General features: G+C 36.2%; 1 protein-coding gene across 3 annotated transcripts in view; it reads left to right on the plus strand.

Moving 5' to 3' along the window:
* The window catches only part of CDKAL1 (CDK5 regulatory subunit associated protein 1 like 1), a 407,608-nt gene that overhangs the window by 254,652 nt on the left and 127,171 nt on the right, over positions 1-25,785 (plus strand). For all 3 annotated transcript variants that reach the window (XM_050328712.1, XM_050328692.1, XM_050328703.1), the window contains one exon: positions 8,482-8,627. In XM_050328712.1, the coding sequence (XP_050184669.1) occupies positions 8,482-8,627 (146 nt within the window). The remainder of the gene's footprint in view (positions 1-8,481; positions 8,628-25,785) is intronic.

Consider the following 25,785-nt stretch of genomic DNA (forward strand, 5'->3'; position numbering starts at 1 on the left):
CAGTTAAAGGTGTGCATATTAACCGTACCTTAATTATGATTTACTCATATGAACGTTTCTCTTGCTCGTTAGATAGCATAAGAATGAAGAGCAGAATTTAAATGCAGACAGATCCACACTCAAATCTTGTGTTGAGTGTCAGGTTGTCTGTCAGTTACTTATCATACTGTCTCATCCTAGTCCTTTGGAGCTGGAGCTTTGGTAAATTACTAGTAGAAAATGAAAATCACCATTAATTGTGCAGTATGTTCACAGAATAGGTAGTGCATATATGGGACACTGCATTTGTGCTAAATAAAGCGGGAATTTTATTAGTTGCCATGTGCTTCAAGGCATTGAGGTAGAAGCTATTGTCAAAAATATAACTTGCATAACAAACTATGCCATCTTCTTTTTATATTTCTGCCTTCATTGTTAAACAAATAAGATTTCACTTTCCTAGTTATTTATATTATAATAAGTGAAGTTCTACCAACTCCTCTCCATGCTGTTCCAAAAGCTTCTGTTTAGTTTAGATGCTTAAACCCTTTTGTTTTCTTTGATAGATGAGCTGTCACATTTGCTGTGCTTTGCAACATCATCTACATAATCTTCAGTAAGACTGCTTGCTTCGTTAGGCTTTGGCATTTGTTTAAAAAAAGGTTGATCATTTTGTAGGTGATTATTCTTTAAAAATGAGAAGAAGGAAATATAATATGTTCTAGAAACTTTAATAAAACTGCACAATAGTATTAGTTTTGGGTTTCTGTACCATTCTATACCATTACTTGAGGAAAAGAGATAAAATTTCTTCTACCCAGTCTTTGAATTCATTTGGTTTAGTTAGTCGTGTTAAATGTGCAAGGGCTACTGAATAATGTAAATTCTTTGATAATCAATCTTGTCATTATGGTTTGGAATATTTTTATTCTGTTTTACTATGAAATTTAGGTCAGCTCACAAAAGAAAATGGTAGTACTTGCCTAAAGGTTTAAGTTTTGATTAAAACCTTCCGCTATTTTTCTTTCACTGGAAACTGCTAAAGCAGATGCTATTTTAGGTATTCTACTTGATTTTTTGAAATAGAGAAAAACAATAGAGAGGCTTCCTGGCACTGCTCTGTCTCAGTACAGCTGAACTCTGGAGGGGTGTGCCATTCATTCTATGACTTCCTTCTGAGCAGGAACCATCAATTCTTTTCTCTCCTGTGGGATTCGCATTTTTGAGGTGGTGAACAAATGCATAGTATGGATGAAACTAGCAATGCATTCCACTCATCCAGCTTTCTGAAGACAAAAAGGTAGTGTGACAGTCCTACTCGCCTACTGTGTGTGCCTCTCTATGCTTTAATTAATTTTCAAGGTTTTATTAGCATAAAGTATGATTGAGACAGAGAGTTATTTGAAGTAGCAGTGTGTTGTTGCAATAAATCACCTTTTTAGGGAACTTCACAATATGTATTTCTAATACATACTGCAAAGAGGAGTATTAATTTACTTCTGGAAAAAAATATTTAATTTGAGGAGTTCTTAATGATGAGAAATTAGGGAGCACCACAGAGAAAATGAAAAAGTGTGTATTTTCTTGCACATCAAAATTAATCATTTCACAAGGAATTAGTATTTGGTTGGCTGGCTTTAAGTCATTAAACCATCACTCTAGCCATTAATTAAATGTACATTTTATCTTAAAATGAATCAATTTATTGAAACTGGACAAACTGCACTCTGAAGCTTCACAAAGATCTCTTTAGGATTGTAATGATGGGTGCAGCAGCAACAATAACAGTTCTCATCTTTGAAAGCACTGAACCATTTTACTGCATGTTTCCAGCCACACAACTTCCATCAGTTCCTGTGGGAACTGAAGGTGTGCAATACCTTGCGGAAATTAGTGTGGTATTAATGCTGAATGTGTCACTGAACCAGCTGTGTTTTGGTGATGCAGAGACTCAGATGTATTTGGGCTCGGGGCTCACTACAAACTGAGTAATAAGCAGTCTAACCAATGCAGATGCTGATGCATAGATTTTACCCAGTGTAAAGTCAGTCCTGGAGCCCCTGGTGGTCTAGTGGTAAAGGCGCGGCACTATCACCGCGGAGACCCGGGTTCGATTCCCGGTCAGGGCCACTCCCGGGCAGGTGGGGCTCGTTAGCCCTTAAAGGCAACCCACCTACGTCCTGAGGACCTCGCTGCCACCGTCCAAGCTCGCTTGGCCCCGGCAGATGAACCTTAGGATTAAAGGGTGGGCTCAGTTCCGCGCACACTGTCTCTCACCTAAAAAATCCAATGCGCAGGCTGGAAGGTGGAAAGACCTTCCCCGGATCTTCACGCGCGAAGACTGGCCATTATTATTAAAGTCAGTCCTCCTTTAATATTGGAAGTATGTTGTGATAGGGATATCAACTTGCTTATTGTGAAGAATTTCAATAACCCAAGTTTAATATATCTGTCCTGGGAGTTACCATTTTTATCAGATAAATGCAAAAAAAAGGGTACTCTACAAGGAGTCTCTTTTTATTCTTGGGTATACCATGTATAATCTTGGAGAGAAACGTATGTATTTTTTAACAAAGTAGGAGAGTTCTTGATGGTTTTGTGTTTAAAATTCAGGTGCTCTGTGTTTTCTTATTTGTGCACTGACTCACAAGAAGAGATGCAACAAACCTCAAGTGATCCTTTGGACTGTGAAATACAATTATTGTATTGTGATACTATCTGAATATCACTTTTTGTGCAAGAACTTGAGTTAGCCTGTCCTCATTTTTGATAAAGGAAGATGTGGTAAGCTTTTAAAAGCATATTAGATTTTTTTTTTTTTTGTATGACTTAGTTTATTTTTTTAAGAGATGAGGCTTAATATGTAGCTATGAGGGAGAAAAAAATTGCTTAGCTAACTGTGGTTGTTTGTTTTTTGAAATTGGAAGCAGTAGAGAGATCCTGCACCTAGGAGAACAGCTGGGAACAGCTAGGGCTGAGCATATGGCTCTCATGGCTAGTTTTCCTATCAGCAAATCACAGCTTGCAGTCTGGTTTATATCCACTTCTAAGGGTGGCCTGAGCTAATACCAGTTTTCTGTTTGGTAATGTAGAAGGCATTTTTCCCATATGACAAAACAGATTTTTGCCCTCCATCTGGCAACCCAAAGATTTGATTTTGAGTTTCAAATTACATTGGTTAGAATTGCGTGGGCTTCTAACTGCTCCAGTGTGACTTGCCTTTATCCAAATGATAGGATAAAGACCTGAGTATGTCATGTCATATTACACGAGGTAGGGGTTACCACTAAGCTTGCCCATCATGCAGCTTCATTACATCTCCCCCGTTTCATATACAGATGAGGGAAAGGCGTTGCCTTCCAGCCCGTGTCCTTGGGGACGTTTGTGGTTATACATCCCACACGTTCTTAAGTTTTTACAGCCCCATTGCTCACGGGAATGGGGGGGAAGGGGGGAGTAGGGGGAGAGTTCCCTGTTCATTAGTTTAAACAGAACTGTGTTACGAGCTTTCCAGACTTGATCATACTGTGTCATCGTTCCCGTGCCTGCATCACAAGATCACATCTGTTCGTGAGCTGCACTGCAGCAGACGAATTTACAAAATGGGCCACAACCACTTGATTTTCATCCAGACTGTGCTGGTGGTGGCACCACTCAGCTTCTGAAAGAAAACAGTCAGCAGACACCCCTCGTGACATATCCCAAACTAACATCTGCCACAAGGGGATGAAGTTTTGAGGGAGTGCCATTTTGTCATGTTTCCATATGGATGAGTGTTTCTTTGGACTTCACTGTTGGCAGAGGACAAAATCCTTTTGCTAGGAAGTAAGTTATTCATATTATCGTGACTCAAACAAGAGGCAGAATTCAAATACTGGATTTTTTCCTGCTTTAGGTTAGGGGGTAGAATCACTGACTGAACAGCTTGCTGGTACTGACATAAAGATGCACAGAAACTGATGTTTATTGTCTCTGTGCTTCTCTGTGGTTGCACGTGGTGTCATTACAAACAGGAGAAGTGATTTTCTGGTTAGGTGGTTAAATTTGTGTATTGTAATTGCTAGGATAAAATATACTGACTAGAGAGAAATCTTTCTGGTAATATGCCTTGTGTTCTGATATACTCCAGCTGCTAAAAACTGGAAAAAAATTAATTTCCTATGTGATCAGTATCCTAAAGGATGCTTCATATTCATTGTTAGATTCCAAATGTAGATGACTGCTGTGTTTTGTAGAGTCAGGTTTTAACAAATTGTACTGCTCTTTGACCTTTTCATTCCTACACGAACTGTCATTTTTGTGTACTGCGTCCCTTCACTCATAGACATATTATCGTCTTCCTGGGAATAGGGAGAAAAGGCAATAAGCCATTTCAGTCATGATGAAAGACAGAAATTTTCTTTCACAGTCATATACTTTAAAAAAGTTTTTCATTTATTGTTTCCAGATGGAAATAAAATTCTATATTGCATTTTTTTCCTCTAACCGAAATATGTAATTATATTTAGTAATGCAAAGCACTTTGTAAAGAAGGAATATATATATATTTATTGAAAAAATCAGGAAACAGATGTTAAGCTTAGAATGTTGAGATACTGTGAAGTACAGTTATGCATTAGCCCATGATGTCCTTCAAATACTTTTTGGGATATTAACTAATAGTTTTATTAAGTGATGAAATCTAGTATTCTGTGTGCAATCTGTGGTATGGACAGCATTGACTAAGTATGACTGTTCAGAGCATAGTAGCTGTAATTTAATCAAACCTGTATGGTAAAGAACTTCAGTGTTGTTTTAGGTATAGGTAAGACTGGAACAAACTTGCCTTAAAGCTTCAGGTTAGAATGTGACATTTATATCTGAACGCTGCAAGTTTGAAAGATCGATTTATCCAGATTTGTGATGTAATCATGCAAAGTTTTTTGTTTAGCTTATTATTCTTTTTCTTCTAAATGCCTCACTCTGACTTTCTGATTATAAAAGCTGAATTTAAGACCATCAATGGTACTTAAAATTGAATGACAAAAAAACAGTGGATCATGAGGTATTTTTGTCTTGTGTTTGGTTTGTGTTAATAATTTCTGTTCTGCTAAAATCCACAAAGTTAATTGTTACAATCCTCAAGTACCTCCTTGGAGATCAGTTAGTCAGTAGGACCTTTGATTCAAAGCACATGCAGCATATTTTAGCTGTAACTTTAGATACAGAAAGTAAGCAAAGAAGGGAGTTCACAGTGGAGTTGTTTACAACCTCCTCATCTCTAGAAAGAGATTTGAGTGTCCAGAACATACCTGAAACCTTTCAGTGCTGTGAGTGGGATGAGATACCCCTGCAACACCATCTGCTACATCTCTTTCACAGTTCACAGAATATTCTTGGTTGGAAGTACAAGCAACTAGATTGTGTTAGGGTTCCCAGACACATAACGTGTGTTGTATGTGCATTTCTGATACACATGACAAGCAATTTACTTTCTGAAGAATGCGAGTTTTTTGGTATTGGGGGACTGATGTGCATCTTTTTAAACCAAAATGATGCAGTGGAATAGTCAGTAATGTTTTTGAGCTTACATTTGTGACTGTCACTGCATACAGGGACCTGTAGTGACAGTTGAAAAGTTCAGTTAATTAATGCCAGGCATTTTGTGTCCCATTAGTACAGAACCAAGGGAAATTACTTTAAATGACAACAGTTGTGTTCTTAGTCTTGAAAATTATCGACAACAGTGACCGCAGAAGACATGTTTTCTTTTTTTTTTACGTGGGGGATAACTAGAAGAAGCAGTTCTGATTAGTCTTGTTTAGCTATAGCTGCTGAACACCATCATTTTAGTTCCTTGTAGAGGAAGTGTAGTTTTAAACTCTCTCGGCCACATCCCCCTAAGGGAGATCAAATGTGAGATCAGAAGGATTCTGCGTGTTACTGTAAGATAAGCAAGTAGTGGGTTTGGTGGGGGCATTTTTTTAATCCTCTTGATAGGAAAACACTTTTGAGATTTTAGAATTTGGTTTTTCGCTCTTCATGCTTTGCAGCAAAATTTTCATGTTTAAGGTGAAGAAGAGAAATGAAGATGACATTTTCATGTAACTAGAGAATTTCCACACTTGTGACTTTAAAAATCAGAATTTTTTTGTAAAACACGGTAGTAGTTTCTTTTCAATGTGATATTTCTATCCCAAACAAACACAGTGAATTGATACTTTTTTTCTATCAAATGATGTTTGGCCTTACAAATGTGAGATAAAATAACACTTTTGGATGTAGAAATTCTAATAAATCATTTATTACTTTAAAAAAAAAGTTTACAGAATAATCAAGTATTGAAGAGGCTGTTATTCAGAAGATGCAAAATTTGAGAGGAGTAGCAAAGAATTAAGTTCGTTTTCTGTGTTGTAGGATGAATTATTTTTAAGAACTTGGCAGATTCAGAAACATGTTATGAAACTTGGCTTTTATTAGTTTCTTATAACTGTGTTTTTGAGGATTGAATTAAGTACTTGGAACTAAGAGATAAGCATTATACTAGGCTTACTGTGGTCCCTAGCACAGGTTTCAACCCTTTTTTGCCATTTCTGATATTTTAGAAATATATTTTATTACTGATAAGCAAAAAAATCAGATGACTACTAGGATGCTTCATACAAATTACATTTACAGGATTTTCTAAAGCTTAAAAAAAAAGTTTTCTGAATTCTGTTACTTTATTTTACAGAACTTGTTCTATGCCATTTCATTTTTGAAAATACATTCTAACTGAACATCTGAAATTCTTAAGGGCATAGGCAAGTTGTTCCGTTTAAGGTGGACATATAAAATTTGTATGGATGCGTGGTAGCCTTTTCTTCACTCTTTTTTTTTTCATGAAACCAGCTGCCTCCAGCTTCCAGTGAGAGCCAGGTTCGCTGCACTCAGCCTTTCTGTGCATCAAGTTGTGTGCCATCCATTATCAGTATAGCTATTACTGTAATGTCGAGTTTACACGCCCGAGATAGAATGGCTGTTCCACTGAACAATGTAACCACTTCTCTTAGACATTTATGTAATAGGATCTTAGAAACTTTCAAAACTGCTTTCAGAAGTGATTTGATAGAGTTTGGGTTTTGTACACATGTGTTTGTCAGATGAAAGGTGAATGTTGAGAGAGTGTTTTTATATCTTGGTCTAAAAATCAGTGCTTTTAAAAGGTGGGTTCATGGAAGTTAGCAGACATGACGATGTCTTCCTCCTCTTTGAACAATCCAGGCCGACCTTGTAGAAATAGAGAGAGAAAATCTAGATGCACAACTAATATTGCTGATTAAAGATCTGGAAAGAATTTGTAAATAGTTGCATCTAATAACTAAATCTGGCAGCAGTATGTGTTGTCTGACAGAATATCTATGCCATCAAAGAAAAGAGGAGAAATGGTCTGAGTGAGCCTGACTGGAGTGTGCAGAATTCACAGGGCAGAAGAGCAGGCAGTGCAATATCCGATCCTGGACCTTTTACTATATGGTCACAGCACAGGGAGAAAGGGAAAACCTGAAGTGAAAACCTGGTTGTGCATATAATATGGTTCTTTATCCAAGTTCACTTATTTCTTCCAGTATAAAGACTAAAGGCTGTGTGGTACCATATTGCACAGAGTCTAGATACTCGTTTGTCTCAACTTTTAAAAATAGTTGAACTTTCTTGCTTGACTGTATGTCCTTAATTTTGTAAATAATAAGAATTAAAGAAATGCAACCTCCATATTCTATTTTACATCTCATGTTCCTTAACCCTGCCAAGCCTCAACTGGGGATTTGGTTTGGCTTTGATTTGGAGGTTTGTTTGCATTTTGCTATTACCTTTACTTTTTTTTTTTTTTCTTTCTGACCTTTTACATTTGTACAAAATGTATAGCATCCTGTTTCTCTTTTCAAGCTGTTACTCTGCTTTTAAGCTGCCCCTCATTACTTCTATTGATTTTATAGCCAAGCACTTTTAATTACTGGAGTCTTCTCTGAAATAACAGAGGTAACATTTCAAAGGAGCAGTGGAGCAGCTTTGCAAATGATGAGGTGTACCTTAATTACCAAATGACCAACTTTAAGGATACTCCAATTAGAGACATTCTCATATTAGTATCTAAGAAGTTATTTCACTCTGACAAGAAAGCAACTAACCCTTGCCATCTTCTGAGTCTGAAAACAGCTACTGTCTGAAAGCACTAATTTTCACAATAGTTTGCCTTTAAAATCTTCTTTTAATTGCATAATCCGCTCTACATAGGGAATGTGATCCCTATCTCAAAGGAAATTCAATCTCATCTCTTTCTTCTTATTTTCTTTTAAAACAAAATTGCTTTCAAATATTTTCACCTGTCTCTACTGTTCCAAACCGGGCTACTGCAATTCAGTATTGTTTTGGGTTTCAGAAGCATTACCGCTAATACTTACTCCATATAATTTAAAGGAGTTTTGTGTATTGTTCTCCTAATGCTTTAAAGCTTCTTTTTCCCTCTTTTTTACTAACTTTTAGGAAATGGCAAAGATTCTCAATCATCCCAGGGTGTATGCTTTTCTGCACATACCAGTCCAGTCAGCCTCGGACAGTGTGCTCATGGATATGAAGAGAGAATACTGCGTGGCAGACTTCAAACAAGTAGTGGATTTCCTTAAAGAAAAGTAAGTCTACTAATATTTGACAAAATAACAATGTTGCGTTTGTTGCAGTGTCAAGGACATGTGGCTGAAAACACAGTTATTTGCAACTTCATAATTAAGGTATGAGAAAGAATGAGGTTCTTTAAGCTTTCAAAGTCTTTGAGTTTTGTGTAAGCCCCTTGATGTGGTTTACCCCGTTACTTGAGCTTTTATAAGCATCTTAAATCTCTACATGACGTGCTTTTAATTTGTCAATATATTCCTAATCTTTTTCAAATAATACATTCTTAAATTTTTTTTTATACTGAAAATACTATATATAGATCTCTTGAAGTTGAAGTTATTGAAGTTGTCTTTAATGTGGCTTTTGAGCATTGTATACTTTGTGTACTGGAGATGTTCCAGTTCCAGCAAATGTAAATGGGTTGGTTTGTGTTTGTTTGTTTTAATAAGTATTTTATGTCCTATATCTTAGGTAAATTTACTTCAGTATAATAATACTCCAGTCTTGCTTATGGGACTGATTAATTGTAGGATAAGTTGAAAATTATTTCCCTTAACAACAGAGCTAATTGTGAGAAATGAAATGTATCATTAATGTATTTACATATGCTGACCTGAAGTTGAAAGTTACATCCAGCTGCAAAGCTTTTGTAACTACAAGTAATAATTTAATATCCAAGGAAGCTTTTTCTTAGTTTTTAAAAAGTTAATGGTGACATATTTGCAGTGATTGTCAAAAAAATATGTGTGTGGAGATAGAATTAGTTCTGTCACCTTGTTTGGCTACTTTATCTCTTTTTGCTTCCTTTGTTTGTATGCTTGTTCAATGACTTAAGGACAGTGGTGTTGTACCTTTGACTCTTAGATTGCGTTAAAATACTTGTACATAAATCAATCAAATTTTCATAATCATTTTCATAACAATTTTATATTATTATTATTATTATTATTATTGGAAAATCCAGAAGCCTAGCTATGTAAAACACGTCATGTAATATGTAATGTAATGTGATATGTAAGAAAGAAAAGCGAACTGTGACACAATAGAATCTGTTTTGCAAACTGTATGTGTAATTTCCAGGACAGTCCTGTGCATCTAGGACAGCTGATGGAAATGGAGCTGCTTGTCTTCATACAGCTTGATTTGCATTAACTTTCCACTATAAACAATGCCCATGGATTCTTGGCACTAGATATGAATTAAAAGATATATTGTATTCCCATGTATCTTAAGTGGAACTGTCGGTTTATGTCTTAGTTGACTTGAAGCTGATTCATTATTCTCCTCCATAGTTTTAGCATTGGCAGCTATTATCATAACAGCAGCTGGATTTTTGATAACCTAGTATAGCTGGCACATGTTGGGGCATATGGGAATTTATTAAATCATTCGGCTCTTGCACACAGAAAAGAGTGAATTACTTAATATCCAAATTTAAAACAGCTGGTCACTGAATATATAGTAATCTATGTCATGCGTATTTTTCCATGGGCTTTTTTGTAGTGAACTTAGCAAGGAAGAAATAATTGGTTTGATCTCTTAATTTTAAATAATAATAAACTTTATTTATCCTGCTTATTAAGAAACTACCAAATTATCTAGGAGTTCCTGTTAGAAAATAGTCTCCAGATATTAAGATGGAAAATTCTTGGTACCATATGGCAGCAGCATAAAGAAGCTATGCAAGGCAGAGAAAATGTTTTGGATATTTGAATAAGTGCTTATCTGTAAAATAATTTTTTTTTCTTTGCACTTAAAAGCATAAAGTCTTCATTTGTAGGCTTTAGTCCTAGGGCAGCAGCCAGCTATTACATTCCCGTGTAAATATTCCTATAAAGATTTCAGCACAAAGTTTGCCAGAACTCAGCATTGCTGCAGAGAACTCCAGAGCCTAGAGCCAGAAGAGCTAAAATTAAGTATGTGTTTTAACTACTTTAATAGCCAAAAGATATTATTTCTATCTTCCATTTATCAAAAAAGGAAAAATAAAACAAAGTAGAACTCCCTATATCTCCTTTCTCTAATGCTGGGACCATAAAGTCATCTAGAGGCTTGCTACAGAAAAATGTTAGGGGTGTCTATCAGTAGATTCCAAGTGTCACCTTTGTCTCTGGAATGTGATGTCTGCTGGGATAGTGACTTCATCAAAAACTCTATTAAACTGATAATTATATAGGCTGACCTGCCGAAGATGTAATACCAGGCAGCAAGGAACTACATGGTTATCAGTTAAGTGTTTAATTACTTGCATTCAATTGTCTAAGCCCATAAAAATGAAGTATAACAAGTAAAAATGGAAGGAAAAAGGAAAAGAATGAGCCATTTCATAATTTTACTTTTGGAATCTCAAAGATAGACCAACTGTCTTCTGAATGTTTTTCTCAACTGGGCCAACAAAACACTGGGGGGCTTTCTTCTCCAAGAAGCAGCAAATACCCTTCCTTCCTCTGTAGAGCTATGAGTGACTGCAGATGTATCATCCTCTCAGAGTGGGGATTTATTTATATCCTACTGAGCACTGTATGCCTTACAGAGAAGCTAGAGTTCTCCAAGAGTACTCTAGATAGAGTACTCTTTATGTTCAAACTCACTTTTTAAAAGAATGGAGCATTCTTGACCCTCTGGGACTGTGAGGTTAGAAATGTCACTGTTCTCCTCTCTTTGAGGACTCTCTTCAGGCACAAACCATAGAAATGAACTTGAAAATTAGCATTGGCATACTAGAACTGTCTTTTGGTATGCAACACTTTGTATTTCAAAGCCACTCTCCCCAGCCAAGTGACAACGTTTTGGTTTATTATGAAGATCAATTAGCAAAATTCATAGAATATAAAGCAAGAAAGGCAAATCCATTAGACGGTGAAAAATTGAAGTACGGAAGGCTTGTTTTATACTTCTTTTAGAAATTCCTTCTGTGATATTTTGGACTTTTTTCCACTTAAATTTCAGTAAATACAAGTATTCAAGAAAATACCATTGAGCAGTTGATATGTCAGTACGCTGATCTACAGATATAATGTGTGTCTGTATTTACTGAGGATATAACTGTAAACTAGTCCAGAGAGCAACAGCATAAAGTGAGGATGCGTTGATTACTTTAGAGGAGTATACACAGTCTGTAGGGACTAAGGACTAGTGCCCTACTCTGGGGACTAATACAGTAGTCTGGAGGGAGCATTTACAAGACCGATTCCTGGATGAGATATTAGTTCAATGTGTTTGCAACTAAATACAGGATCTTTAGAAATTGCTACTAGGTAAATTTAATCCAGACACCAATTTAGTCTTATATCAGAAAGTCTTTTAATTGTGGTGTCATTATATCAAAATGTGAGTTGTTTTTCAAGTGATCTCAACTTTCAAGATTCAGCATAGATTATATTTCTGAAAGGTGATGTTTGTAGTTGCAAAAAAAGCAGGACAGCTTTAATTATCTCAAAGTTTTGAAACTTAATCCCCTGAAATTTACTTTTGCTGATAAAAGCAAACAATTGGAATATATTTTAGTTAAAGAAACCTGAGATCTGAATGTCATTTTCTGTAATTGGTTGAATAATCAGCGATGTGAACATATACCCATTAAAAAATCCTTAGACTGGTAATGCGTTTTCCAAATGTCTTGTTTGCTTTTGTTGTCCAGACTATGTTCTCTTACCCTTATAGTTTATGAAGAGATTACGATGTTCATCAAAGTTTATATTCCTCTTTCCTATTACTGCTGCTTGATAAGAGAATTGTAAACCCAAAATTTAGATGAATAAAAAAGTAGGGAATTTAGAGCTAGACTGAAACACTGTATCTTTCTGGTTTGGAAAATAGAGTAATGCTGAGGAAAAGCTGGGTTTGCCTCCCACTTTGCTTTTGTTTGTGTTCTGAGAGAGAAGCATAATATTAATTGTGGGTGGCTGCTGCTGCTCACTTGAGACCGTCTCATAATTCAGGCTGGAAACATCTGAGCTTTCCAATATCATTGGAAAGCCAGCAAACTTGGGCTGCCAGAGGGGAAGCCACAGCTTTGCCAGGCGGAAAGTTCTATTCTTTTTTTCACTAGTTCTCGCTTCTCCATTAAAATAAGACCTGCTAGTAAGCCTCTCCTAGCGTCCATTTAGTTGTAATCATGTCTTGATTTTTCAGCATATGTAGATACATTATTAAAGGCAGTTGGAAAAAGGCAGTAAAGGACCAAAAGTAGTAAATGTGTGCAGTGGAAAATAAATCACAGGCTTGGAAGGAAATTAATCACTCAAGTGTAAACTCAAATCCTAGTTGCCTACAGCAGTTACAGACAACTGCCCAATGTCTGAAGAAACTAGAGATACTGTCCAAATTGAGAGAAGGTGTTATATAGTCCTCTTAGGACAGCTGGCTTCAGTGAGGCTCCGTTCTTCCCTGTTGCTTTACAAGGAGTTAGGCCAGCAAATGTAGGTTCAGCACCCTCCTAGGCCACTCTTAATTCTGTTTTTAAGGGTTTGGAGGGATTCAGGAGTACTGTCTTGTGCTTCTTTTTATCTGCCCTGACTTTGTCTCTTTTGTTGCAGTGGCAGCCAGGCTGCATCTGCTTGGGTGTTACTCAGACTGCTTCAGGGTAAAGTTGTGTGGCTGGGAGCAAAGTGAACCCTGCTGCTGTCTCCTCCCAGTCAGTTTTTACAGCAATATTTGCATGTAACTTGTAACTCTAAATAATTTTCTTCTGAAAGATGTCCATACAGTAAGCTCCTGAATATTGCTAAATCCACATGGAAAGATAAACAACTAAATGAATCATCTTCAAATTTGCAGCTATTCCGGACAATCTGCAGTTTTGAAGCTATCCCAGGCCTTGTGGCAGTAGTATTGTCTTTATCACATTATTGTGACTCTTACTGAAACTAGAATTTGAAGGCAATGAATGGAACCATTTTTAAACAACCATTTACTATTTTTATATACCTTTTTCTACTCAGTTTCAAAATGCAGGTAATTATGAAGTAGACTATAACAAATCCCTCACTTTTTTACAGTGTAAATAAATGTGTTTCATTTTCTTTCTCAAAATGCACATTTGTTTCTCAGAGAAGAGACATTGTTGAGCTCATTTTGCAGATGTGCAAATCGTGTCCCTAACAAACCGTGACAAGTCTTTCAGATTTCAGCTTTTCTAATGGGTTTTAGTACATCTGTTCTGTCAGTCTAAACTACTGCAAATGTCATCTGTTTAAAATCCTTGTGACGTTTTCTGCTAAGAAATTGCTGAGTGTATTTGGTACTTATCTGTAATTTTATACTTCAGTCTCTGGACTCTTCACTCTTGTCTTTTGTCTGCTCCTGGAGTCTGAACTAATCACTTTACCAAATGTGTCGCCTTTTTTGTTTTACATGAATTGAGTGTTTTTAGAGAGTATTGAGTTAGCACCAAAAGCTAAAAACATGGCTGGTTTTCACCAAACACACAGAGCACAAAGGTACATTTAAGTTTGTGTCTAGACTTGAACCTAGTGTTCCATGGTGTAGTTTTTGATGGACTGTAAGCTCTTACCATAGGATTAGTTGTCTTTAGGTGTCTTGAAATATAAATTTGGGCTTGGCCAAAGTAGTTGCCAAATGTATAAAACTTCCTGCCTTGCATTTGATTTACAAGGTCATGGAAAGACATGCAAGTAGGTGACAGATTTCAAAGGTGCTGAACACTTTCAGGTCCATTAATTTCATTATAATATTTTTATTAGCATGCAACTACCTAAATCTTAAAAGGTTTTTTTTTGGAACTTACTGGGGAGAGGCAAGCATTAGGCATTTCAGGATAGTTGTTTGTTTTTTTGTGGTTTTTTTTAGCTGTAACATTACTTCTACCAAGCTGAATGTTGTTTTAGGAGGGCAATCTTTCCATTTTGGCTTTCCCTTTTGTCAGTTGATGCTACTGAATCCTTATTTTTAGCAAGGACATATACTTTCCTAGAGTTGGAATGGAAGGATGGAAGGAGAGTCACAAGTATCTGCATCTTCTTAATCTTTGTCTTCACTTTCTACACGTTGTTGAATCAGGCTTCAGGTAGTTCATGGAGAGACCTCTTACTGTCACAGTTCACATTTATAATGTTGCCACTTTATAAATCACTACTCACCATTTTCCAGCCAAATGCATCAAGGATATTAAGAATTTTCTGGGCTGTAGCCTCTCAGTTGTTCGTACATCTGTCAGACTGTTGTTCATCTGTGAGGATGTACATATTCAAATCCTGAAGTCCAAATTGAATCTTGGAATGTGATGTTAAATTCTAAGAGTTGGACTCAATGATCCTTGTATGTCCCCTTCAATTCCGCATATTCTTTGATTCTGTAAAGTTAGAGACTACTTTGAAAAGTAGTGGAAACTAATTGTAGCTTCCACCTATTTATTTTTTGGGGAAGATAGTGCTTATGAAACTTATGACTTCAAAATTTCTATATGCTCCCTAATTTTTTATATGAAATCTCTTTGGATTCTGGAGCATTCAGTTCTGCATATTGACCTGTTTAAGCAGGATGTGCATGGTGTTCACATTTTACAGCATTTTCTTCTGAATATTGCACATATTTTTCTGGAGATAAGAGAATCATTATGAGAGGGTTAGTTTGAGTTTTTTCCTGGTACTCCTATTAGTAAGGGAGTTCCACTCCCTTAGTAAGAAGTGGAGGGTGAAGCCTGGGAAATGAAGTTCTCATGGGATGAGCACAGCTTATTGAGTGCAGGCTTAGTGTGAATACAGGGCATCTGCAGTTCAGACACTTGGAGGTCACAACACTGTGATGTTTTGCTTTGGCCAGAATTTGGAGGAATCATTTTTTGAATGGTTGCTGGAAAGAGAAGATACACTTCCTTATTAAATATAAAAACAATTTAGTCTTATTGCACTTTTCATATGAGTTGGCTTACTCTTTTTACTAAATAGAACTCACAAAGTCATTTGGAGTGATACTTTCCATATGCAGTTATGGTTAGGCTTTCCTTTTTCTGGGAGCCTTATCTGCAGTTTTCTTCTGTAAAATCCTAATGGCAGTGTTGTCAGATGATAGAGTAGATATTAATAAAGTACATCCAATTCCATTTCTTAAGTATATCAAGATGGTATCTTTTTTTCTTTTTCCTCTTCCCCCTGAGTGTGTGTGAATGTGTTTTTTGGAAGTAATGATATAAAATCTGTAGTAAGGGTAAAAAGGAAGGGATTTTAAGCATCATGCAGTAGTAGAAGTAAGTATTCTTAGAGTGTTTAATATTTATAATGTTAAAATGCCTGTTTTTGCTTACTAAGATACTGTATTTCTCTGGTATTTTTAAACAAAATAACTAAAATCTCTTTTTTTTTTAAATGAATAAATATTTTCATTGTGTTTCAATGTCTTGAAACACAGAACTTAGAACTCAAGGGGGAGTCCAATTTGGTTTTAAAACAATGTGACTTTATTTCGTGTCAGTTTGCTTAATAGCAGATTAATTTGGCTTGTAATGCTCAGCTTTGATTTGCTCCTGTTTTTAAGTGTATCCAAACATATGTTAAGATATGTAAGTATTGATTGTGATAGCATATTAGTATACATACAAATCCAAGATATGTGTATACGTTATAGTGCTCAGATGTGAAAATTCTGATCACGTTATGAAATTTTCATATTTCATACATTTAAGAAAAGTATTTGTTTATTTAGATGTGTACATGTTTCTGATATTAGGCATTGTACTAGGTAATAAATTAATTGTGAAAGCCATGTTATTCTGATCATGTAGGACAATACAGCACAAAGGAATTTTTGATGAAGGTGGTAGTTCACCAGCTGATAAGCACTGATTGAAGTTATATTTGTGTCAAGCTTTCAGTGAAAATAAGTTGGAAAGAATAATTGAAGGAAAAAAAAGCAATACTTCTACAGCAAATCGGTACCTTTAATGGTTATTTTCTTGAAACCTAAGATGAGTGAATGAAGAAAACTAGTAAGTTGAAATATGAAAAAGCTGTTAAACCACTTCAAAAGTGTAGCTATACAATTAAAACACCATTGCATGCAAGAGGCACGGTAGCTCTGTTATCCAGAATTTTTGTGTGTACATTCATTTGGGGACAATGAGATCATAAATTACTTCAAGGAAGTTCAGTTTTGTGTTCATGTGCATCCCATATTGGTCTGTAATTTGTACTCATGAGTTGGTGATTCACCTCTTTTTAATGAGAGTGCAATTTATAGTTGTAAACTTCTTATTTATTTCATGGCAAAGTAATCACAAACATGAAATTTTAAAAGATTTGTGCATTAAAGTAGTGGCTATAGCAGATGCAAGTTTATTTTCCACAGCTGAATCGCTTATCTCATGCTCTTACAATTTTTTTTTTTGTCTTTCTATTTTGCTTCTCGTCATTATAGAATTCTCATTTTGTTTAGTAGGAGAAATTGTCAAAGTACAGCTGTTAAATTACTTCATAACAGGAAGACAATATTGCAAATATGGGTATATGTAAAGGCACAAGAAGCAATATAAATCCTTCTCAAACCACTTACTGGAAAATTGTGATTCAGATGCAAGTTCAAGCTGGAAAATATGTTAGTGTGTCCAAGCACCTTAGGCATAGGAGAATATAAAGCCAGAGTGGCTGATTGTAAGCCATTTCATCTTAAATCTGGAAAAAATATGTACTGGCAAGACCCAAAAGCCATAGAAATTAACTGTCTTCTGGCTTGCTGTGTCGGATGCTTCCCTGGTTGGCTTTCAAATGATCCATGACCCCGAGCAGGAGAGGCAACTTTGAGATCAGAGCACAGTTCCATACAGACTTGCAGTCAGCTTTGGGCTAATAACTTTTGGACCTTACAAACCCCAACAGATTTGAATCAGTCTCCTACAAAAAGCTTTGTATTAAAGAAAAATACTGGTCTCTCTGAACTATTTGTCTCCATTGAAGGCTGTTTGTTGAGTCAAATTCCAACATAAGCCTTTAACTTTCTTACAGAAGTGGTAAACACTACATTTGAAAAATGGGTCATGTGGTCGTTTTTAGCTCTACTGCTGAGTCTGTGTGTCTGTGTCCCACAGTAACTGAACACAGTTATTTTTTAGCCCTAATGCTTGGTGAGAGGAGATCTACTGTCTGTCATGGTCTGGCTGCATCCAAGACTCTGCGGGGTGAGGGAGGGAGACAGACAGGTTATAGGTTCAGGTTTGAACACTAGGCTGGCATGATTTCTCTATAGTGGGATGATCGCTCCCACACTGTTGACTTAAGTTTTTGGGAGTACCTGACTCACACACTCAATCCTAAAAATTGCTAAGGAAGCCAGCTGGACTATGAACTGTGACCAACAAACTATTTTTCCATGTAGCATATTCTTGGGCCTCCCCCACCTCTGTTAGACCAAGAAACCCAGGTTATAAACCTGAACACTTGAAGAATGAGACTTCTGTTTCATTTCACTCTGTCACTTACTGTGTACCCACATACTTTGGAATGGAGGAAAATAAACCCTGTGCTTTGCTTAGTTGTCTTAATTCTGGTTTGTACTTGTGTGACTGTTGACACTGATTGTAAAATCCTAACAGCTGGGAAAAAATAATAGCAGTAGAGATTCCTCCTTTTTAATGGTACAACACTATAAAATGTTTGTTTTCTCAAAAAAGGGAGCAAGCAAATAGAATTTCTGTTAAATCTCCTTTTAATCTCTACTTTCTTTATGTTTCCTTACCTACTAGTTCTTGTAGTAATGGGCTGTAACCACCATGTAGTATAATGTATTTACAGTCAGCGAAGAAGGACGGCTTAGGGAGTTCTGCCACAGCATTGTACTGGGGCCTGTATATGAATTGGAGTCTGAACTTTATTTTTACCAAAGTTTATTACGATCTTATGAGATAATTAAAATAGGCATGAGAATAGCTGAGAGGACACAGGCAAAAGAAAATTGAAATATAAATACGCCAAAGTGGAAAGTGCAGGGGTTATTGGTTTTGGTGCTGTTTTTTGTGTGTTGGGTGTTGTTGTTTTGTTGTTTTTGTGGGGTGTATTTATGGTTCCATTTAGTAAGTACAATAATATACCTTAATTCTGTGTGGGTTGGTGTATAAAATGAACACTATGGATGCAGTGCACTGTAATTTAAATGTTATGAGAGAGAAGTTTTCTTTAACCAATATTACTATCAGCAGAAATATATTTAGAATAATTTGTAAATGAAACCTTGTAGAGCAAAAAAGTAATCTAAATTTTGAGCATGAATTTGTGACTTTTATCAGCATTATACTTGGGTGCATGCACTGCTATGGATTCATTTAATTTTAGTTAGACATGTAAACATTTGATTGCAAATTATGAATTTAAACACAGCAGTAATATTAACTGTATCTCACTTTCATCTAAGACTAGAAGAAGGGGAACGTGTTTTGGAAATCTGATCCTCAGTGCAGAAGCTGTTGTAACAAAACTTTAAAAGCTGAGTTGAAATGTTTAAAGTATGCTTGAATCACTCAAATTGATATTCCATAAAAATGTTTTCTGTATCTTTGAAACAAGAGGAGATAGTTTCTAGCCCATATTTGCAGAGTGCTGTTTCAGCATTGTCAACCCTGTGTAATTGAAGGCAGATATCTTTGTAAGTCATTCCACTTCGTAATCAGTGTTGTTCACACATACCATAGAAGAAGCAAACCCAGTTTAAAATATTTGGGGTTTAATTTTATTTCTTTATCTGCTTTCTTGAAGCATTTTATTGTGTACCCATAGATGAGGATATCATCTTCCCTTAGGTTTTATGTTAGGACCTGCATGTATGTACCTGTTGAGAGTCAAGGTTTGTGTTTTACACATCAGAAGTTAATTTTTACCTTATATTTTCCCATCGGTGTAAGCCTGCAGTCCCTGGACAGTTAGCATTAATTAGAAATTAGCAGGGAGTAATTGTGCTTTCCCCAAGGATCATTTGTAGCTCAAATTTAAAATGAAAGAAAATGAGAAACTGTGCAACTACCAGTCATTTGAATTAATTCCTTAACTCCTTATAATAGGAAATGATCATCACAACTTTTTAAATTCCTGAACAAAACTATTATGAGATTTTGTTGGCTTTTTTTGAATGTTTATTACTTTTAAGCATTTTGCTGAATTGAACTACTTTCATATCCTTTATAGGTGAGTTTATATTAACCCCTCTCAATACATACCATCTAAACAGAATGTAGGTTAAACTTTAATTTTCCATTTTTGTCTGTCCTAATAAACACAGCAGTTCTAAATCTGAAAACAAACTGGTTTAGAAATTAGGGAAGAATTGTTCCACCATTTGCTTAATATCTGATTCAGCTCATCAGCTCTAAAAATGGTAGCAGGTCATACCTACTAGCTACCTACCAGTGTTCTATCAACTTTTCTGTATATTAGATTCAGGTTTTTAACTTGAAGCAGGGTGGCTATATATCTGTAATAAGACACTAAAAATTTTGAGCTGTGTGTATAAAAACGATTCATACAAATTGAAACAGTTCCCAAACTATGGATTCTCAATAAAAGTCAGAAATATATATGGAAAATGTTACATATAATGAAAAGAAGATTATGTACATGGCTTAATTTGAAATCCAGTGGACACAGTAAACACAAGTTGTAATGAATACTGTAATTTTACCATTAGTAACTGATTTTTTGGGTACGTTTACCTTTCCAGATCACTCTAGATTTATGGTGTAGCATACTTCCTCCCTCACAGCAGTGCAGGGGGATGGGGGACAGGGGTTACATTCCATTCATCACATGTCTCTACCACTCCTGCCTCCTCAGGAGGAGGACTCCTCACACTCTTCCCCTGCTCCAGCATGAGGTGCCTCCTGCAGGAGACAGTTCTCCATGAACATCTCCAACGTGAGTCCTTCTCACAGGTTGCAGTTCTTCATGAAATGCTTCACCATGAGTTCCCCACCGCATCACAAGTTCTTGACAGAAAACCTCCAGTATGGGCTCCTCTGTCTCCAGGGGCCACAGGTTCTGCCAGGAGCTTGCTCCAGCACAGGCTTCCCATGCAGTCACAGCCTCCTTCGGGCATCTGCCTGCTGCAGCGTGGGGTTCCCCATGGGCTGCAGGTGGATCTCTGCTCCACCATGGATATCCTGGGCTGTGGGGGCACAGCTGCCTCAGCATGGTCTTCACCACAGGCTGCAGGGAAATCTCTGTGGCACCTGGAGCACCTCCTCCCCCTCCTTCCTCACCCACTTGGCATCTGCAGAGTTGTTGCTCTCACACATTGTTGCTTCTCTCTCTGGCTGAAGTTGTTGTTTTGCAGGGTTTTTTTCCCACCTTCATAAATCTGTTATTCCGGGGGTGCTACCACTGTCCCTGAAGGGCTCAACTTTAGCAGTGGTGGTTCTGTCTGGGAGCCAGCTGGCATAGTCTCCATCAGACAAGGGGGAAGCTTCTGGTAGCCTCTCACAGAAGCCATCCCTGCAGCCTCCTCCACTACCAAAGCCTTGCCATACAAACCCACTACACCTTTCTGCAAAAAAAAAAAAAAAATCCTTGTTGCCATTTATCATAACTTAGTGAACAGAACAGTTAGTTCTGTGCCAGAGTATTTCAGAGTGATGTACAAAGAGAGTGTCTGAGTTGTCTTCAAAACCATTGAAATTTGACATAAAAAATCAGACATGATTGTGTTAAGATTTACATTCCTGATTTGTTTATGTCTTAAATATCCTATGGAGTTGATGGCAATAAGTCCACATGCTTTTGTTGGTTACCTTAGATCATTTAGTAATACTTTCTACAGAATGTCTAATTATTTGAGGTATTTTGAGGGCTTTCATCATTACAAGAATAGCAGACGCTGAAGGCTGTCTTTTAACGTATGTTTTCACAAACTACAGCTTTTACTTGACAGTATTAAAGTGAAGTACAGTAATTATCACATTAAGTGAGATAATATTTTTGTATTTTCATGAATAATGCAAATAAACATATTTTTTCAATAAGGCAAATGTTCAGATAATTCTTAAGAACAAAAAATTGTTTTGTTGATTGAACTAAATGTGCATTCCAACTGTGATTGTGTTTATACAATGACAATGATCTGGGAACTTTTAATTCTTTTTTTTTGTAATGTAGCATCTATAGCATGCATAGAGTTTGCACAGAATTTAATTTTTCTTTCATTAGATATCTGGTTAAGTTTGAGCATCCTGATTTCACTTGTTAACCCTGTCACAAAAACTTGTTTCACATTCAATTTAAATCCTCTTCTACTACTCCTAATGAATTCTTTGTAATAGTTTATCCTTTAATTTTAAACTTTTATCCTGAGGTTTTTCCTCTGACATTCTGCCTTTTTATTCCCTTGAAAGAAGAACATAATTTCTGGCCTGGTATCAATTTGACTTTTCCCATTTGCCCATATGTGCTTTTCTTAATTTAATTTTTAATTTTCTTTTGGGCATTTCCTTCATAAGTATATAAAATACCTTTACTTTTTGAGAGATGTTGCACCTAAATATCTTATCGTTCTGATACTTGAGACCCAAGACAGAAACTTGCAATGGCATCTTCAAAGTATTTACTTCCTAAATTCAGTGTACTGTTTTGTCAAGGAAGTCACTCACAGGCAAGTTCTCAATTACTCCAGTAGCATCTGCGTTGTCTCCACAGAAAGCCAGACTTGAGGGTTTGGTGAGGCGCAACTCCAAGGTACGAGAGTGTGTGTTCTTCATATGTAACTTTCTTCAAAGTTCCTGAGACCTGAAGCAGGCCAAAAGAGATGTTTTCACAGTGGCAAATGCTGTCTTTGCAAGTTTGGTAAGTGCTCAAAGCCCATGGCTGTACTAAGATCCAAATGCAAAATTACCTTTTTCACCCAAACAAGTTTTTTCTGGAATTATTAGCTGGGATTCTGGGCCATAGGATTTTAAAATTTTGCATCTTTCTATCCACCTTTTTACAAGTACAATGGATTTTAGACCTTTCAGTATCTTTTAGGAGTTCACTGTTATCCTTGTCTGTGAAGGTAGTGTGTTCTTTAGCTGGAAGGAAAAAAGGGATTTGCACTCTAATTGTTGATTCTCTTTTTGTTCCTTTTTTCCGTAAAGGCAAGGAAGCCCATGTAGAATCTCAGAAGTGCTTTTCCAAGGTGACATCCAACTTTAAGTTATTTTAGGAAAGTCAGCTTGCCTCGCTTTTCTCCTTAAATCTCCTGCTTTCCTTTACAGATGCTTATTTTGTACCCTACCTGCATTTCACCTGTGTTTTAGGGGACAATCCCAAGGAACAATCCCTGAACTGTTTGTATCTGTTGATGAAGAATTCATACAGGTTATCAGATTCCCCAGAGTCCCACGGGAGATGAGAGGAATGTTACAAAATCATTAATAGGATTCACCTGCTGTTTCTTTAACAGCTCCTTCAGTTAGATCTTATGCAGCTATACTCTTCATCATACTTTTGTATTTTTATATGCAAAGTGGACATTTGAAACCATTTACATCTTTGCTAAGTGCTGCTCTACTGAGGAGGCTGCCTAGGAGAAAGCTGCATAGGAGATAGTTCTCCTTCAGTCCTGGTTCATTTAGAGGTACAATGTACCTTTCTTCATGTTTTCCATACTCTTGGATTATCTACAGTGACTGCCAGAGTCCATCTGAAGAAGAGAGGTTATTTACTTATCCATAACAGATTTTCCCTAGAGATATGCTATGTACACATTTAACCCTTCCATTTAGCTGTGTTTCTCAGCATTCAGATCTGTGTATTCTGTCTATGAAGGGAACTGAGCAAAGTTCCCTTCATGAACTACTGGCTGAAACGTGTGGGCCTGAAGGATGTTTCTTTGGATACTGCTGACGTAAAACACATCGTAGTTCACAGTGCTTGCATATACCACTGTGGGATTACGTGTGGTAACTCATCTTCTCTGAAGTAGTACATAGGTAGAAAACTGCTCTTTGTCTTCTTCCTGGAACATTTCTGCTTTGTTAGTTTTTTTTTAACAGCAATCCAAATGCCAAAGAGATTTTAAATTTTTTTATGTTTGCAATATTCAGTTTTTACTAAAGGGAGAAATGCTAACATTTAAACCTATTTTTATGCTGAAAATTGAGGTATCTTCTAAAAGAGAACACAATTGTCCTAGAAAGTGAGAACTGTAAAATAAAATAAATAGTTTCAAATGTTGTTCTTTTCTGCTAAGGTAAAACCTAATAAAAATCTTTAGTGAGATGCCTAAGTACTCTGTCTTCTACCCAGCTGTAAACCAAATCTACTGAAATTCCTGGAATTTTAGTACTTGCACTGAAACTGAGGGAAGGGAGGTGCTGTGAATTTTAAAATAGATGACAGAGAATGAAATAGTTTTCATTAATGGACTCAAAGGTTAAATCAATAAATAATTTCTAAATTTATTCAGGTTTTTTTCATCTACTTAAATATATCTGAACCTCCCACCCACATGGAATAAGTATTTTCGGAATGCAGTTTTGTATTAGTTGCTCAATATTCTCTCCATACTAAGTGAGCTTAAATTGTCTGAGATAAAGCTTGTTCCATCTGTGGTGATCCCAATTTGCCAATTCCTTCAAACTTCCTTTTATTTTGTATCTTCTGTTTTTCTCAAAGTAGAAAAAACAGCGTGCATGTTAGACCCACCAAGTTATACCCAGACACTTTATTTCAGCTTGGGAATTTACAGTGTTTGCACCAATGTTGTGAATCCATCTTTTTACCTAAGAATTCTTCATGTCTTGTGTTGTTATTGCAGAGCCAAAAGGGTACACTTGTGCCTGGTGGGCATTTGACAGTCTTTTCAGGTTCTCTAAGTGATGCCCAAAGGCTATCGTGGAACACTATGTGATTTGATAAAATTGATTTCAGTTATATGGTCCAAATGCAAACACTGCTCTATCCATTGAATTGATTAGATTCCATTTTTGTATTCTACTCCCTCTGTATCATAGTGTGCACATTTTATGTAATTATTCATTATGTTTAAGTAGACTTTAACATGGAGAGTTCATGGTAACTATTAAATTCAAACTTGTGTTCATCTTTCAAAATTGAATATTTGTAACCACCTCATTCCATTAATTTGAAACATTCTTCGGGTCTCTCGGTATTGATTTGATTTAATTCTGCAGCTGAAGCCCGCTCCAGTAGTAATAAGTAAGAAGTTTGTCAGCATCTGTTTTGGAGAGGTTATTTTCCCTGCAAATTGTAGTATCATTCTCTAGAATATTGGGAACCTGAAAAATAGCACTTGTTTCATCTTTGTCAGTCTTGCTATCAAGATACTTTCTCTTTATTTCTGTAATTGTCTCTTTAGTAACAAAAGTTTTCATTTGTTTTTCCTTTATCAGAAGTATTTAATATTAAGATTTCATATTCTTGTCTGAGGTCATCACCAATGTCCTTTTATAATGATGTTTTTAAAGGTTTTCAGTTTTGTTCCATCTCTTATGTAAGTATTGCTTTCTTGGCTTTTACCACCTCTTTGGGGTTTTTCTGAAGTTTACCATTTTCCTCTATATGAGTGATGCTAGTTCTTGAGCAGTTGCTTCACTCTGATTCTTATTTCCTTTTCAATGGTAATCATCCTGCCTAATTTTCTAATTGTGGGAGCCTCAGAGACTCTCTTTAGGTTCTGGGACTTCGTGCGCCAAGCCTTTTCTGTCTTACCATGTCAAGATACAAGAAAATCTGTTTCCCTCAGTCTTTAGGTATTACTCCTGTGCTTTGAATCAAATTGCTAAACCAAATTGGTACTGATCTCTTATCTAATTATGTATATTCATATATGAGAAAGAAGTTACTCTTCTCAGCTACATCTTTATTCATCTTCTACTGCTATTAAATTTACCTGAAACCTTATTCCCTAAATACAATTTTCATACATTACCTTTTCCAATGTTAATGGTTCAGTGATGCCAAAGAATGGTTGCCATAATTGGAGTGCTGTCATATCTTTGAATTCTTCATCAAACATATTTTTAATTTTGCTTTTGGTGGTTCTTCAGTGATAATAGCATATTGATGATTTTGTACTAGTTCTCTTTTCAACTTTCAGTCACTAACAGGTCAAATCAGGTAACTGCTCCCAACATCAAATTTCCTTAATTATTTTTCTGCAGTATGAGTTTTTTAACTTTGAAAGTTTTATTTTCTGGCCATTGTACTTCTTTAAAATGTGGTAGAACATTTCTACTGTGCCCAC

This window comes from Myiozetetes cayanensis, unplaced genomic scaffold (assembly GCF_022539395.1).
Source record: "Myiozetetes cayanensis isolate MyiCay16 unplaced genomic scaffold, myiCay2020 scf1, whole genome shotgun sequence".
NCBI lineage: Eukaryota > Metazoa > Chordata > Aves > Passeriformes > Tyrannidae > Myiozetetes > Myiozetetes cayanensis.